The 16957-nt window shown below is 55.5% G+C and overlaps 1 protein-coding gene across 1 annotated transcript; it reads left to right on the top strand.

Annotated features, from left to right (window-relative positions):
- Positions 1–171: 171 nt before the first annotated feature.
- CBX1 (chromobox 1) lies at positions 172–13052 on the top strand. The gene is made up of 5 exons (XM_064524641.1): positions 172–357; positions 9004–9179; positions 9753–9930; positions 10729–10823; positions 11503–13052. Exons 2-5 carry the CDS (start codon positions 9040–9042, stop codon positions 11645–11647), a joined length of 558 nt encoding a protein of 185 aa, XP_064380711.1. The 5' UTR covers positions 172–357; positions 9004–9039; the 3' UTR covers positions 11648–13052.
- Positions 13053–16957: the final 3905 nt, after the last annotated feature.

Below are 16957 nucleotides of genomic sequence, written 5' to 3' on the forward strand. Positions count from 1 at the left end.
CGGAGGCCGGGCGGAGGCGGCAGGACGCGCGCGGCGGGGGCGCTGCGGCAGCGCGGGCCCGACTACAGCTCCCAGGGTGCTCCGCGGTGGGAGGCACTACAGCTCCCATGGTGCCGCGCGGCGGGCGGGGGCGCGAGACTACAGCTCCCATGGTGCCGCGCGGCGGGCGGGGGCGCGGGTCGCGGCGCAGGCGCGGTGCGCGCGGCGGGCACTGGGGCTGGCCGGGCTCTTTTGTTTGACGGAGGCGGACGGAGAGCCGCCAGGCCCGCGGCGCCCGCCCGCCCGACGAGCCCTGCCCGCCCGCCGCCGCGCCCAGCAGGCCGCTTCCCCTCGGTGCCGTCGGCGGGGCTGTGCAAGGTGAGCGGGGCCGGCGCCCGGGGGGGGGGCGCGGGGGGGAGGGGGCCCTGGCGGGGGGGCGCCCTGGCGGGGGGGCGCGGGGAGGGGCGGGTTGCTGGGAGGGGGGGATTTGGGGCGCCAGGAGAGGGGGGTGTGAACGGAGGGGGTTGTTTGGGGCCCCAGGAGGGGGGGGCGGTGAGGGGAGGGGGGTATTTGGGGTGCCGGGGGGGGTGAGTGGAAGGGGGGGTGTTTAGGGCGTTAAGGGGTGAGTGGAGGGAGGTGTTCAGGTATTGGGGTGCCAGGAGGGGGGGTGAGTACAGGGGGGTATTTGGGGTGCTAGGGGGGGTATTTGGGGTGTTAAGGGATGAGTGGAAGGGAATATTTGGGTATTTGGGATGCTGGGGGGTGAGTGAAGGGGAGTATTTAGGTATTTGGGGTGCCAGGATAGAGGGGGTGTGAGTGGAGGGGGGTGTTTGAGGCGCTAGGAGGGGGAGGTGTGAGTGGAGGGGGTATTTGGGATGTTAAGGGGTGAGTGGAGGGGAGTATTTAGGTATTTGGTGCCCCCGGAGGGGGAGTGAGTGGAGGGGGGGATGTTTGGGGTGTTGAGGGGGGAGTGGAGAGGAGTATTTAGGTATTGGGGTGCCAGCAGAGGGGGGGTGTGAGGAGAGGGGGGTGTTTGAGGTGTTAGGAGAAGGGGGGGTGTGAGTGGAGGGGGATATTTGGCATGTTAAGGGGTGAGTGGAGGGGAGTATTTAGGTATCTGGGGTGCCAGGAGAGAGGGGGGTGTGAGTGGAGGGGGGGGGGTGTTTGAGGTGCCAGGATGGGGGGTGTGCGTGCAGGGGGGTATTTGGGGTGCTAAGGGGTGAGTGGAGGGGGGGTGTTCAGGTGTTTGGGGTGCCAGGAGAGGGGGGTGAATGGTGGGGGTATTTGGGGTGTTACGGGATGAGTGGAGGGGGGTGTTCAGGTATTTGGGGTGCCAGGAGGGGGGTGAATGGGGGGTGTTACGGGGTGAGTGGAGGGGGGTGTTCAGGTATTTGGGGGTGTCAGGAGGGGGGTGAATGGGGGGTGTTACGGGGTGAGTGGAGGGGGGTGTTCAGGTATCGGGGTGCCAGGAGAGGAGGACGTGCTGGCGGGGGCTGCGCTGCTCAGAGGGGCTGCAGGAAGGGAAGGAGCAGCGCTGGGGAGCGAGGAGGGGCTGCCGCGCTGGGGACAAAGCTGGGCTGGGAGGGACGTTTGGGGAGAGGATTAGAGGAAGCGGAGGGAGGTGGCGAGGCGCTGGGCGGGGGGGGGGGGGGGAGTGGGGAGCCCTGCGTGGGGGCACGAGGTGTGTTTGGGCCGAGCAGGACAGTGGGGTGCTGGGGAAGGCTGTGCCTTGGGAAGGGTCTGATCCACGAGCAGGGAAATGCGGGAACAAGGAGCCACTGCAGAGGGTGTGGGGAAAGGGGGGCCTGGCTGGGGGCTGCAGAGGAGGAGGAGGGGGGGGGCTGCGTTTGGAGAGGGGAGGCTGGAGCAGGGGGTGCTGCCCTGGCAGGGAGGAAGCGCGTTTGGGTGGGAAGGCGCTTTAAGCCCTGGGGTAGAGGAGGGGAGGGACGCATTTCCTGAGGGGGGAGTTTCAGGAAAAGAGGGAGGCTCTTGGGGGCTGGGAAAGGGGGAGGAATTAAGGCCAGGATGGCTCTGGAAGCGAGGAGGGGATGAGTGTCAACTTTTGGCGGGGAGAATGAGCGGGAAGCCGCTCGGGAGGCTGCGGGAGGGCAGGGGGGAGGATGGCAGAGGTCTGCCTGGGGGATCCTGGGGGTGGGAGGCCGCTGGGGCAGAGGAGAGCTGTTTGGGAGAGGATGTGAGGCCCTGGAGCTAGGGCAGTGCTGCCAGCTGGGGGGCATGGCTGAAGAGGAGAGCGGTTGGAGGCTGGAAGCGGAGCTGCCCTGAGGAGGGGCAGGGGAAGTGCAGCAGGGATGGCGTTTGGGCCGGAGTCCCAGCTTCCCTGCAGCCTGGGGCGGGTGTCAGCGAGCTGCCCCCACAGGAAGGGCTTTCTCTGGCTTCTCTGGCTGGGGAGGAGATTTGGGGGCAGGGGCAGTTGACCTGCACTTGGATTAGGAGTCATAAAGCCTGTGGGGGAAATGTAGGACTTCTGGTAAGAGGAAGGTGATGGAGCCAAAATGGGATTTGCCTCTGCAGACGGGAAGTATTGAAGTTTTGCTGAGAAAGTGGAAGCGATGGTGTTGCCCCAAGAGCACAAGGTCTAGCTGGGTGGGAAGCAGCAGGATAACTGGGGGGGTTTGCTGGGGGAAATGCTCCGAAGCTGACCTACTCCCATGCAATCCAGAGGAGGAGGTGGCAGAGACTGGAAGCGACCTGAGGACTAGTATGGGCAGGGAGCTGAGCACCAAACAGAGTGTGAGCATGAGAGAGGCGTCTCAGAGTTGGGGGAGATCTCTAAGTGTTGGGGATGAGGGATTCGCAGGTGGCAAGCATATATGCTGTTCCTAAATTGAGAGAGATCAAAATAAAGGGGTTTTCTGGCTGAATAATTACAGGCTGTATCTTTGAAAGGTTTTATTAACTTTAAAAAAAAATCCCTTGTGTGTTTGAGAAATGGGGGAGAGGAAGGTATTTGTGATAGGTAAGTTGGGAGTCGACAGTCCCTGTTGGGTTTGCAGCCCCAGCACAGCTTCCTATTAGTGCTCAAGATTTCAGTAGTGAAAATGATGAGAAACAGATGTGGCTGCTCTGACTTCAGTGTCCAACACAAGTGAAATGCAGAAGTAACCAGGGGAATGGCCTGCGAAACCCCGTGGTCAGCCTTCCCGGCTTGAGGTGCTGGAAACGCAGAGGAAAAAGCATGTGTAGCTGCTGAGGGGGAAATGCATCCAGATGTGGTCCTGTGCCGCTAGGGATAAGTGTTGATTGAAGGTGCGGGGAAGCCGAGGGTTGCTCTTGAAGCAGGGGGATCCAGGGAAGCTGGGACTCCTGCACCACTTGTGGCAATGTTTTCTTATCTTCATAGAAAAGCAAAGACCACAAATCCATGCTCTGACTCTGTTAGCGTTATCTGATCTAAAGGAGTGCAGAAGTTCTGTCTGCCCTCATATACATACTGAACTTAAAATTCCTGTCTGTGTGACCGGAGTTCTTATTTCAGGCACCCTTTTTCTGTAGAGGGGAAATATTTCTACTGTTGCTTGTGTGGCTCTCTAAGTCCAGAGGTACATTCTCTCATGGCCTGTGGATTTAACTGGAAATGATGTGGGTGTGCTTTAAGGTGGTTGTTGGGGTCTTTTTTTTTAGTGTGTTTTCTTTTTTTTAGTTTGGTCTCCACTCAAAGACTTGAGCTTTCACTCAAACTTTCCAGAAATGTTTTCTGCTGTTTTCAGGTTCTGGAGAGTGGAAGAATTAATATGCTTGTTCCCACTTCAAAAGAAAGATGCCTGCTGCCTTTTCCTGGCGTGTGTGGAATAAACTTGGCATGCTCATAAGTCTTTAAAGAGATGTGTGGTGCTAGCCAAGTTTGAGAAAGGCAGGAGGAGGAAATGTTTCAAGTTTAAAACTCAATAATGTTGAGCTGAACTGTTAATCCTTTAAGATTCAGTTAATGGAACTAGTCTGTATTCAAATTAAATCTCTAGGTCTTTGCATTTTTCTTATGCTGGCCTTCGTTTCGGTAGTTAAACTACAATATTTTTTACTGAAAAGATTTGTGCAAGGCGTCTTAGAAGGGTATTAGGTAGAACTTGATGATCTTCCGCAGAAGGCTTCCCCTCCAGCTAAAGGGAGGGAGTACTTGTCCTGTAGTGGTTTCGCTACCTGGATGCAGTTCTCCCGAAGATCTCATGAGACAAGCATGTGCTTTGCTCTGATTTACTGCAGTGATGTGCCCGCACCCTCAGCGCTAGCTCTTGCTGCCCTCTCTGCTGCTCCTGTCCCAATAAAGCAGGCTTTTGTATACACCTTTGCGCTGGGCCTCTTTCTTCAGGGCCTTTTACCTGCATTTGAATTCTTTTCAGGTGGCTTAGGTGTGTCCTGTATCCTTTTCCTCTTAGCTGCAGGCCTAGAAGTTATTCTTGCAATCTTCCGCTATTCTGCTTTCCTCTTCACAAAGGATTTCAGCTTTGCCCTGAGCTTTAGGTGGTGAGAAGCATCAAAAGATAATGGAAATTTTTAGCATAGACCCATAGACCCATCCTGAGCTTGTCTCAAAATCATATTTTTCAGTATAAAGCTAACTGTTTGCACACACTAAGTATAGAAAATTAGAGCTGATTTGTAGGGGAAAATGTACTACAAGTGAGATCTCTTTGGGCTGGAATGATCTAGCCTCAAACTCTATAGAGAAGAGCCGTCTCCCCAGAAATGTAGGAGGGGTTCTCTGCCCTTACCAAAGGTCTAGACAAAGCGGAATGGCTTCGTTCTGTCCCTCTGTGTGTATGCACTGAGTACAAGTGAGATACATTTATTTCACAGCTCCGGCAAGGAAAGAGCAGAGTACAGAGTAAGTTTGTCCTGTGCTGCCTTTCAGACCAGATGAGGGTTGTTCAACCCCTGCTGCTTTCTCTCTCCTGAGACTAGAAGCCAGCCAGTAGTTTGGGTGACTGCGGTTAGTTTTTAATAATGAAAATCGGAGGGTTTGAATGTTCCCAGTCACAAAAGGCTGAGATCTTTGTCAAGCGCTTGGTTCCCCAGAAGCATTCCTGGCCCGGAGGAAAAGGGTGTGGGAGGGTGGGGGGAGCTGCCTAGATGCTTTGCAGATAAAGCCGTGTGCTAAGTTCACGCTGTCCCTGGGGGCTGAAGTCCCTTTCTCACCCTTCTGCTGCGCTCTTGACTGCAGCGCAGCTCAGACCTGTGCGGCAGCTTGTCTCTGCTGCTGGCTCGAAAGCTAAAATCTCTACCACGTCTAGCAGTGCATTCGGTGAGCTGGAGCTAGGCCTTATCTGCCCGGAGCACCTTGCTGGCTGCAGGCTGTTGAGGCAAAACCAGACACTGTCCCTAACCCAGGAGTGAAGGCACAAGGCAGGGCCCGTCGGCAGGCTGCTCCGCGCGAGCCCGGTCTGCGTACGCGAGGCGAGATCTTCGCAGCGCATGGGAGGCGATGCAGGGCCGTGAAGGGGGGCAGCACTGATGCTCTGTAGTGTTGGTGCCTGTAACAGGAACAAAAAATGTCTGCTGACAGAAACTGGAAGGACAGACCCAGAGCTACCGGGGAGCTTTTGGAGAGGTTGCAGCGTGCCAGAGGCTGAACTGTAGTCTCTGCCACTCTCTGCTCCTGGCCTTGGATTTGCATCTTCTCTGCCCAGGACTTGCCACAACAAAATGATGGATCTGCAGTGTGGTTCTTTCCTTGCCTTGCTCTCTTACGTTTCTCTTTTTCCAGATAGCTCTTTCCACACTTACCTGTCCAACACCACCTCTGGTGTTAGTGGCTCCTGTCTGAGCTCGTCTTGGCAAGGCTCTGCTGTTAGGCCTAGACTCCTTGATGCAGTCGCTTGCTTAGGAAGCCCACCAAGCAGCCTGGTAATCTTGCTGAGCATCCTTATGAAAACAAGCCCACCTCCAGGCGGTAACCACAGCGTTTTCGGCTAAAATCCTTTCGGCTGCCGCTGAAAAGAATTAATTCCCTGCCGAGAGAGGGAAAGGCCGAGCTCTCTCCCCTCCGGGCCCTCTGCTTCAGAGGAGTTTGTTTGCCAGTTGCAGTCGGGGCCGCGACTGGGCCTTCTGCCTTAGCCGCGCACTGGCGGTGGAAATCCTCTCTGCCGTGGCGTGCTCGTCCCCTGCCCCCTTTCCCCGGCCGCTTCCCTGCGCGGGAGAAAGGAATTGCCTGAAGAATTCCAGAGTGAAACACGATCTCCCGGCTTCCTGCTGCAGCGCCGGCTCCTTGGCGGGATTAGAGGTTGGCGGCCGGAGGCTTTGCATTGTTGTGCCGCGCACCAGCCGCGGCGGTGCCAGGCAGCCCGGCCTCCTCGCGAGGCCACGGGCGACCTGGAGCCTTGCTGCTGGGGCTGGCCTCCGTCTGGCGTCTGATTAAAGACCCTGTCAGCGTGGTTCAGCCCAGGAGTTCGGAAGGGAAGAGCCTGTCTGGTGCGTGCTCTCATATGGCTTCGTTTTGGTGGGCTGTTTTCAGCCCCCCTGCTCATGTAGAACAGGACATAAAACCTTTGTGCCTGGGGGGCTGAGTATCCTCTGGCATTTCATATGAGATCCAGGAGGGAAGAAAGGCCTGTCTGTGGGAACATCCCTGCCGCCACTCCAGCTGCATGGCAGGGAACCTCTCAGCTCTTTAATACTTGGGGCAGACTCGGTCTCCACCTTTGGCTGATGCCGCGGCTCGGCAGCCGCAGGCGAGCACGAGCAGTGCCAGAGCAAGCTCCTCCCTGGTCCCCGTCTGCTCCTCAGACCCTGCAGCCTGTTCGAGTGCTGACCCCCCTTCTGAGACCACCACTCAAAAAAAAAAAGAAAGAAAGAAAAAGGCTGAACACGAGCAGCAGAGGAGAAGGCTTGTGATACAAAGCATGTGCTCTCAGGCACCGAGGCCTTCAATTTGCTTAGTGATCACTGAACACACCGCGATGGCAGAAGCCACTTTGGCCTGACTTTTACTGCTAGTTTTCTGCCCAGGTCCAGAAACAGCCCAGAGGATAGGTGCCGGGGGCAGGGGGAAAGGTGTTCAAGTATTTTGCCTTCGCCCACCCTTGCCATCGAGTGCAGGGCTCGGCGGGTTACATTGAGGCTGGCACGTGCGGAGGTGGGGGGCGAAGGGAGGATGTCTGCCCACCGGCGAACGCGGCAGAAGGCAGAGCGTGCCACGGAGCGAATGCCCCGGCTCTGGCACAGCTTGTACACCAAGGTCAGGTCGAAAGCAGCAGTGCAATAGCAGAGTCCAAAATATAAACAAGTTATTCCAGCATGTGCCAAACAGAGGAGGGCTTCCTTCTCCTTCTGTGCTTTTCCGTGCTCCTTGGCTGCCCTCGAGCCCTGTGTGCAAGACAGCAGGAGAGACAGGGTGGTCTATAGCGGGCAGGCTCAGCCGCGCTCCTTCCCGTCCCCTCTGCTGTGGCTCCTGGTCTGAACTGGTGTGGGGCTTGTTTTTGAGCCTTCTTCAAGCACATCGCTCTAATGACAGCTGCTCAGCTCAGTGCCCTCTTGGACAAGCTCTGGGCAGCTCTTCAGCAGGGTGGGGGGATTAAGAACAGCTCCTTTTGGGAGGCTGCACAACGGTATCGGGCGGTCTCGGTTGTGTCGCCAGCTTTGCCGCTGCCTCGCTGTGACAGTGTGACTGGTTATCAGTGACAGTAGACGGGAGGGAGCCTTGCAGCCTGCCGACCCCTTGGTCTGGCTAAAGCAGTGCAACTTGTCTAGTTCTGTTCAGCACCCTCTGCTTGAGCAAACTTCTTTGGGGCAGAAGCTGATGATGAGATCAGAGTATTAGAGGGCTCTGTATTTTAACTCCTCCCGAGGAAAAAGCCTTTCCCCGTGTCCCCTTCTTGTATGAACTGATGCTCCGTCGGTCCCGCCCTTCTGGCAGCCTCCCCGCGTGGCTCGGTGCTGTCACTCGCGAACCTCGCTGCGGTGCCGGGACCTGTCGGTGTAACTCGTATCTCAGGAATCCCTCAAAGAGGCAGCTGGAGAGCGTTTTTGTGGAGCGGTGGCATCCCTGCCGGAATCGCCTGCCACGCACAGAAGCGCAGGGCGGTGAGCGGACGTGCTCCTGCACCTCGGGGTGGACTGCAGTGCCGGGCAGCCGCGGGGGAGACTCTGGCCCTGGAGGTGCCAAGCTGCGGTGCTGTCGCTGCTCCGGGCTGGGTCCAAGCAGGAAAGTGGGGCTTCTGAGTGGGTGCTGGCACTCTGAGGTGTATCGTTTTGGGCTGGGGGAAGCGCCTTTCTGCTGCTTCCCAGTAAGCACTGGAGATACACACAGGAATTTTTGACTGTCTAATCATCTAATCTAAAAAAACCATCTTTGGGATTGGTGAGTTAGGTAAATATCTCGGAGTGCAGGTGCACGAACCAGCAAAGAAATGAAAACTGGGAGCTTGCTATCAGGGTTTGTGACTTGACTTTAACTTGGATTAGCTATTTATTAACTTTTAATTAATATCAGCAGTGTGCTGTCTCCCTCCCACTGCTGTGTAGCTCCGTAAAAGCTTTCTGTGGCTCCAGACAGGGCTGAGCTAAGCTGAAGGGAAGAAGGTTGGTGCGTGAGAGTCAGTGAAATAAAGAAAGGGGAAAGCAGACTGAAAGGGGGTGCATGTCCTCAGCAGAGGAAGGACAAGACGTGGAGCAGCTGGCTTAGGGTGCTGCTTCATTTCTGGAGGCTGTTGGGTGACACATGGGAGCAGTGAGGTTGAGGCAGCGGTGTGCAGAAAGGAGGGCAGTATGTGGGTAGGATCAGGCAGACTCAATGGGAATGGGGTGCTGGGGAGACACAAAGGGCTAAGCTGCATGTCAAAAAGGTGTCACGTAGATGTAGCATCTGCTGCTGGAGGTTCCTGTTTGCCTGTTGACTGGCAGGACCGCTCCGGCCCATCTCTTTGTGTTTCACCTGCTTTGTATGTGCCTGTTTTCTTCAAAAGCAGCGCTCCTGTGCTGTGCTCTGCCTCTGTAGACCCATTATGTCTGCTTCCTGGCGAAGGCAAACCTGACCTTGACACGCACATGTGGTTCCTTCTCCCCTTTTAGCAGCGTCGCCCGTAAGCTGAAAAGCTGGCCAGCACAATGGGAAAAAAGCAGAACAAGAAGAAAGTGGAAGAGGTCTTAGAGGAAGAGGAGGAGGAGTATGTGGTGGAGAAGGTCCTGGATCGGCGAGTGGTGAAGGGCAAAGTGGAGTACCTGCTGAAGTGGAAAGGCTTCTCGGAGTAAGTGCTTCTGCGTGTGCTGTGTCCTGAGGGCTGGGTGCTGGGCTGCTCTGGTACAAATTTGGGGGTCATGTGTCTCTTCTGCTAGCGGCTTCCAGAGCTTCTCGGAGCAGGTGGCTTAACCTCCCTGCACCTCTCTCCTTGTCTGCAAAATGTTGTTAACAGGCTAAAGGCAGCCATAATAACAAAAACAGCAGTACTGCATGCATCAAGCTCTAAAGCGTCAGGTCTGTGTGAGCACAGCCTAGGTGAGAAAGCCCTGTGTCCTGCCTTGCAAACGGGCCATCCCGGGCACTCGTCCAGTGGGCTTTCTCCCCTCTCACCTAGTATGGAACAAGTAGCCAGATAAAATGATACACATTTCTGTCCCGAGAAGGGAAAGAAATCTGCCCTGTCTCTGGTTTCCCTGCCCAGATAAGGGCAGGGAGCTGTTTCATGAGGCGAGGACACCAGCATCCAGACTTCTGCTTCTCTCAGCATCTCCGCACGGCCTGGCGTCTGGGACTTTTCTTGGCAGTGAAAGCTGCAGTGAGCTCTCCTTACGTAAAGCTAATCTGTTGCCTTTGATTGCAGTGAGGATAACACGTGGGAGCCAGAAGAGAACCTCGACTGCCCAGACCTCATTGCAGAGTTCCTTCAGTCTCAGAAAACTGCACATGAGACCGAGAAGTCTGAGGGAAGCAAACGCAAAGCGGAGTCTGACACGGAAGATAAAGGGGAGGAGAGCAAACCAAAGAAGAAGAAGGAGGAGGTGAGGATGGCTTGCTAGGAGGGGATTCTCTATTCACCTCCCTCCACTCGTTTTTGGCGCGGTGTCAAGTGGTAGAGCAGCCACTCTCTAAAACTTTAGTCAAACAGTTCTCCTGCGTAGAGAGAAGAATATTCCAATTCAGCGAGGCAGAGCTGAAGTGCTTTTGAAAAGCAATGGCTCTCTGGAGCAGGGATTAGCTCTCCTCTGAGCCAGACCTCCTAGTAAATCTACAGCCAGTTCTAGAACTAAATTGAAAAGAAAATCCTTTATCCAAAGGGGTATGCGGCCCCTAGAACAGTGAAAGTTGTGCTACAGCATCTCTTGAGTAACTACACAAGGGGTGAAGAAGAGGGCAGGGGTTGCCCGTTGCCCCTTGAAGAGGGGGAGCAAGGTGGAACGGAGAGCCTCCTGCTTGGGGTGCTCTTGGCTGCTTGGGAAAAAGGCCCAGAGGAGCTGAGGCTGAGGAGCTGCTGAATCGTAGCCAGCACAAACAGTTTGACCCACAGGGCCTTGGGATGGAGCAAAACCACAGCCTTGGAAATCGGCTCCTCTGCTCGCAGCATGAGCGAGGTGCTCTGTGCCCTCCCCAGGGCCTGGCAGGAGGTCACCGCAGCGCAGTGGGCGTAAACACCTGGATGGTCTGCTCAGGTGTCCCCAGGCCTTAGGCGTCACAGTCCGCGCATCTGATACGGGGGCCCTTTCTGAGCAGCCGTCCTGGAGACCAGTGTGCCCTAGCGATGGGAAACGGGCCGTGACAGCCACCCTGTGATGCTACAAGTGAAAACTTGTCTCTTTCAGTCGGAGAAACCGCGAGGCTTTGCCCGGGGGTTTGAGCCAGAGCGGATCATTGGTGCCACGGATTCCAGCGGGGAGCTCATGTTCCTGATGAAGTGGTGAGTGTGTCTTTGTGTCTGTCACTTCTTCACTTATTCTGTGCCAGAGAGGGAAGGACCTGCGCCTGGGGAGTCCCTGCTACCTGGCATGAAATCTCTCGCGATGGCGCTGCTGCCTGAGGCGACCCTCTGCGCTGAGGCTAACGTGGATGTGAAACGAGCAGGTAGGGCCCTTGGGATTGCGTGGCTCTTAAGATGTCCCCCCGCAGCAGGCGCGAGCTTGGGGAGAGAGAGGGGCATGGTGTCATGGCGCGGGCCTCAGGTTCGGAAGGCTGCACCCAGAGGAGAGCCGTGACGATGACCGTGTCCCCCTTCGGCTGTAGCGAAGCAGGGCTTGTCGCTGGCGCAGGTGGGAGCCAAACCAGAGTCAGGCGTAGGTGTGGGAGTCGTTTGCTTTTGCGCCGTCTCAGGAGTACAGAGTGGCTGGGGACAGGCTGCAGCTTTGATTTGGCTTCTCTTCCCCATCCCTTACAACCCGGAGCTGAACTCACGCCTGAATTTTTGCTGGGTTCGTGTGCTGCTTCTCCCTGCTCCAGAACCACTCAGGGGGGTCGCTTGGAACCCCCGAACGGCTCAGGGATTCCTCCGTTTACCTGCTGCTTCTCAATTTTCTCCGGTCTCCGTTTCTTCCACCTCCCCTCTGCAGCCCCCTAACTTGCACCTCTGCTCTGGCCTGTAGGAAGAACTCTGACGAGGCCGACCTGGTGCCTGCAAAGGAAGCCAACATCAAGTGCCCCCAGGTGGTCATCTCATTCTATGAGGAGAGGTTGACATGGCATTCCTACCCCTCAGAGGATGATGACAAGAAAGAGGACAAGAACTAACCCCTGGCACCCGCTCTGGCCAGCCTTTGTATAAAGATCTGAACTGTGGGTTTGAGCAAGAGGGAGAGAACGCAGCTCTACTCGGTTGGGAGCGTAGAGATGGCTGGAGAAGATGCCCTTTGAAGAGACCAGTATGGTTTCTGTGCCCTGCAGCTGCTCAACTGCTCTATGCAGCTTCATGCTGTGTACAGATTCAAACCAGCCCGGCTCGATGGGGGGAGGGAAGGGCAGGGGTACGGGGGGCTGGGGGGTGGGATGTTTGCCTCGAGGCTGTCCATTTTGCAGCTTGTGGGAGAGGAAACAAAACCCCTTCCATGAAGGACTATCGCTGGTGATGGGTGGGCTGGGGAAAGGGAGTGCAGATGGATACTGCTTCTTCTTCAAAGACCATCTCGGCAACCCACAGCCTTCTTCCCAATAGTGTTAACTCTGCATTTTTACGGCGTAGCATGTGTGTAGGTTTTTTTCTTTTGCTATTTACTGGTGTATCGGTTTGGGGAGCTGGGGGGAGGGATGTGGGGGAAAGGGGTCTCTTGTTTAATTGGGCAGGGAGGGAGGGAGATGAGGTCTGGTGACAATGTTCTAGATCATTTCCAGATCTTTTTTAGAACCTGAATTAAAAAAAAAAAAGCCCAGTATTGATGGCAGAACTAGGGAGACAGGGACACTGATATGAGACTGAAACTGTGAATGTCCAAATCTCTGGAGCTAAGGTCCTCAAAACCCTGAGAGCAATTTTTGCAGGGGGGTGGGGGGGTGATGGGAGACTTGTGAAAATGCAAATTTGTGATTCGTATTGTCCTGAAACAGAACTGCCAGTTACTGACACATGCATTGTATGTGGGAGGGTGGGCTTCAGGGAGGGAATGGATTTTAACCCCTTAAAAGCCTTTCTACCCTTCTTTCCGTTATAAGGTGCTATTTCTCAAAATTAGGGGGAGAGAGACTTCTGACTACTTGTTCCTTTTCTCACCTCGATTTGACTGTCCAGCCAGCAGCATTGGGAACCCTTTAATTGTGTCACGTGGGAGGGAGAGGAAATCAGCAACAGCACAAGAAAAATCAATTCCATATTCTCCTATAACAAGTGATTGTTTGTAGAAGACCAGATTTTGGCGCTGGAGCCGGATGTGTTACCCTGAATCTTCTGAGTTTTTTTTTAATCAAATTTATTAAAAATACTGAACTATTTAATGTCTGGAGTCGTGAGCCCCACCAGACTCCTGGCACCTCCTTGTAGGGTGGTATGTATCTAGACTTGCATTGTACAAACCTTTTTTTAAAAGCATGTGTTTAGGTTTCTGTGAAAACGTTGTTTAAATGTAAAGTACGTGTTTGGATTTTAACTTCATACCAAGCTCTGTCAGTTTTTTGTCTCAATAAAATTTTAGATTTATAATCTTGATTTTTTTCTTCTCTACTTTGCTCCTTCCTCCAGCTCTTTGTGCATGAGATCAGTGACGAGGTGTAGAGCGGGTCGTGGAGGGAAGTTAGCCCGCGCTTGCGGTTCGCTCTGAACAAGGTTAGATCTGATGCAGCCCGAGTTAGCCGGTGTCACTGATCTAGGTGTCGACAGCAGCAGGAGCTTTGGAGCAGCTGACAGAAGGTTCTTATTTATTTTGACTTCCATCTGAAGAGGAGGAGTGTCGTAGAGGTTAGTGTCTAGAGGCCCGAGTCACGCCTTGCTCCTGGAGACGAGCGGACTAGCTGTGAGTGGGGACCTTGGCTGAAGTAGCAAGATGCAGCTTGGGCCGGGCGTGTGCGCTGCCTGTGTTCCTAGTCCAGGATCCGACACTGAACTCGCCTGTGACATGGGGTAAGTGACTTTTACTTCAATTCCCATTTGAATGCTTAGCAGACTCTGTCACTTTACATTTATGGACTTTGGCTATCCACAGTACCAAGGTTTTCAAGTTCTGGCAGTGATTCTGGTGACTAAGTGAGGTGGTTTCCATCTTTACCACGCAGTTCTTGGTGTGGCCTTACTGGAAGGCCACAAACTCTCGTGTATGAAGAGGTGAAACCCTGCCTCCTCCGCTCGGTCCATCGCCACGCCGTGCAGTCGTACGGATGGACCGCAGCAACCTCTGCAGCAGAGCCCAGCAGCAGCAGAGAGCTTTCCGGAGAGGAGGGTCGCGGTTGCTGGCTCCCCGGTCTGAGCGTCCCCCGTAGAGGCAGTGAGGTTGCCGTGTGGTGCTGGGTGCTGAGCGGGAGCTCCGCCAGCCCATCGCTAACGGTTATCGGGTGCTGCAAAACTCGGCAGCCAATTGAAATCCAGGTTATTCGTAGCAGTGCAGCCTATACCCAGCGGTACGATGAAATGTCTTCCCTGCCCCGGCAGCCAGCAGAAGCGGCAATTAAACCTGTATTAATCACTAGAGATGGAAGGAGTAACGTCCACTTAATTGAACATAAGAAGGCTGCAATTCCATGGGGAGGCTCCGGGGAGATCGATCAGGGCAGGTAGCTGGAGGATGTGCGTTGCTGGATCCCGGGGGTGGGACCGCAGCCTCGCGCAGTACGTGGGCTCCCGCGTGAGCGCGCCGCGCTCCCGGAGCAGCCGGTCCAGCCCTGCGGTCAGGGCAGGCCAGACATCGGAGCCCTCGGGACCGGCCGTCTCGGGCTTTGGCACTGTGCGAGCTTGGTGATTCGCCTCCGAGATGAGAAACTGAGGCACGGGAAAACAGTCTCGTTCTTGTAAAGCGCTCAGTGATCCCTGAGTGAGTTATGCCTTGCAGGTGCAGCGCGATGGCCTCCCCAGGCACCGCGAGCTGGGCTGGCGCCTGGGCTGCCCGATGTGGGGCAGGGAGAAACGAGGGCCGGGCTGCCCCACTGAGCGAGACAGCTCGTGCCGAGCTGCCTGACCTCTGTGCCGAGGCGCAGCGCAGCAGCCGGACGCTTGTTAAAAAGGCCGTTCCACCGTGGCTCTTGCCGAGATCATAGACACGGGGCCCTGCTGGTGGCTAAGTGCTTCCTGCTTTGGAAAATGAAAGGTCTGCACTTCACCTGATTACAGGCTGGCAGGCAGCCCGCGCCTCTGACAGCGCATGGCATGACATGGAAGTGACAGTAATGTAGGTAAGGAGCTGTTTAAGCTCCCATCTTGCCTGTCCCCCTCGCTACCCACGAAGGCCGGTGCTGGCTGCCCAAAGCAGGATGTGACAGGCGCAGGCAGGGAGCCAGAACTAGATGGGTTTTGTCAGGCTAATTTTCATCCTGGTCCTGCTGCTCTGAGATGTACCGCTGTTGGAGGCTGGGGAGCAGCTCTGTGGTCACCTGTAGCCTGCAGATGTGGGGCACTGGGGCCTTCGTGCTCTGCGTGGGTGAGCAGGGACGTGGGTGAGCGCAGGAGCGTAGATGGGATGTGAACGATCCCATTCTGCGGGAGAGCGGCAGCAAAGGGACTTGGAGCTGGGCTCTCAAAGGAGCCGTGGAGAGCGAGCCCCCATTCCTGTGTGCTTGGAAGCTAGAGACGTCGTAGAAAGGTTTATCCTCCTCTCGCGAGTCTGAGCACCTCTGGGCCCTGTTTTCCTTCTCGAGGTAGGGAGAGGGGGGATGAACCCCTCCAGGAGGGCTGCAATGTTCTCGTAGCATCAGCAGTGCAGGTGAAAGTCTTGTGGGTTTTGCAAGCCAATAGTACATTCTAAAACAGCCCCTGAAGTAATAGCTGCAGTAAATACCCTAGAGCCCGGGAACAGACTGGAACCACCTCAGAATGCACATTTAATGCTTCATGTTCCCTTTGGCTGAGCTGTTACTCCGTGTGGAGCTGGCCTGGGCTCAACTCCCAGCTCACAGCAGGAGCAGATAAACTCTTCCAATTCCATAAGAAGAGATTTCAACCTTGAGGGAATGGCGTTGGGCCCTTGTGGCCCTTTGGCCACTTTGTGGAAGGCAAGACTTTGCTTTCAGCGAAGGCCCAGCAGGGCTGGGCACGTGCTTTCTGCTTGCTCTTCTGGTGCAGCAAGTGCCAGTATCTGGCCAAGGAAGGGGGCCAAGTCCGGTGGGGCCAAGGTCTGCCTCAGCTTCCTTTCTTTGCCCTCCCGCTCCCCCCCATAGCTTGTCACCCTAAGGTCTAGGCTGCTCTTCATAGGCGCTATTAATTAACTAATGGATTCAGGGGTGCAGGAAGTGCTGCATGATATTCATACCCCACTAAGGGCCAGGTGAGAAAACCCAGGGCCTCCAGGCAGCTCCTATCAATAAGGTGGTGGATATTAAAGCCTTGGAGAAAGGCCTCTGGAACTATATTTAAAAAAAAAAAAAAGAAAAAGAAAAAAGAAAAAAAAAGAAAAGTAGTGCTGAGTGGTAAGGCAGGAGTCCTGAAATGCTTCTTTCTGCTTTAAGTGCAACTATTCATCTACCGATGCCTCAGTAGCTCCCAGGACCAATTTTCCTTACTGGGTTTCTTTCATAAAGAGCAGGAGGCCGGACAAGCTGTGAGTGAAGTTCAGCAGGGTCCATGGTCCCGCACGAGATGGCCTTCAGCAGCAGCCAGGTTTAAATGCAGCCAGCTTGTGTCCTGCCGCTGCTTGCTGGCGTCCCTGCCCAGCCTGCCGGCCTGCTCCGACCCGACGGCGCAGTCCGCTCGCTGCCGGCTCCCTGGCGGAGCCCAAACCTTTACGTAAAGCAGCAGTAGAGTCAGCGCCTGCCCTTGAGCCTGGCTGGACATTAACTGAGCAGCAGGACCCAGCAGCGATTAGCCCTGCCTGGGGAAAGGGCTGCAAACGAGGGGCCTGAGCCAAGGCTAAAGCCAGCCTGGCAGCCGCCCGCCGGCTCGCAGCCAAGTGGCACCACCACACGCCCAAGCCAGCGGCGAGGCGGGGACGGCCATGGTGCAGCGCAGCGGTCGAGCCGAGATTTCGGCAGTGCCCTTCAGTGGGCTACATAGCAGGACTGAGGTGCTTGGAAGTGTTTATCCCTGCAGGCACGAAGATGGAGTGCTGGTTCGCCTCGCTCCTGCCAGGCTTGCCTGGGCCGCGGCCTTCGCGGGGGGAGGCAGGAGCTGCCTGCAGAGCATGATATAAATATACCCATGATTGAGTAAACTTTGGCTCTGTAACCAACGCTACAGCCTAAACCTGTCGGGAAGGTGGGGCTTGTGTAACATAGCAGCAGCACTGGCTCGAGCTGCAAGAGCGAAGGGATTTTTTTTTTTTTTTTCCCCCCCCCCCCCTCGCTATGCTGATGCCATTTGCTTTCCCGACAGGAAAGCAGGACTTTGAGGTCTGGCTGCAAAAACTTAAGCGCTGAGGAGGGTGGCTAGGCTCTGCTGGAGCACATCTGGCCACTGCTGCTGGCAGGACACAC

The sequence above is a fragment of the Dromaius novaehollandiae genome, chromosome 22 (assembly GCF_036370855.1).
Source record: "Dromaius novaehollandiae isolate bDroNov1 chromosome 22, bDroNov1.hap1, whole genome shotgun sequence".
NCBI lineage: Eukaryota > Metazoa > Chordata > Aves > Casuariiformes > Dromaiidae > Dromaius > Dromaius novaehollandiae.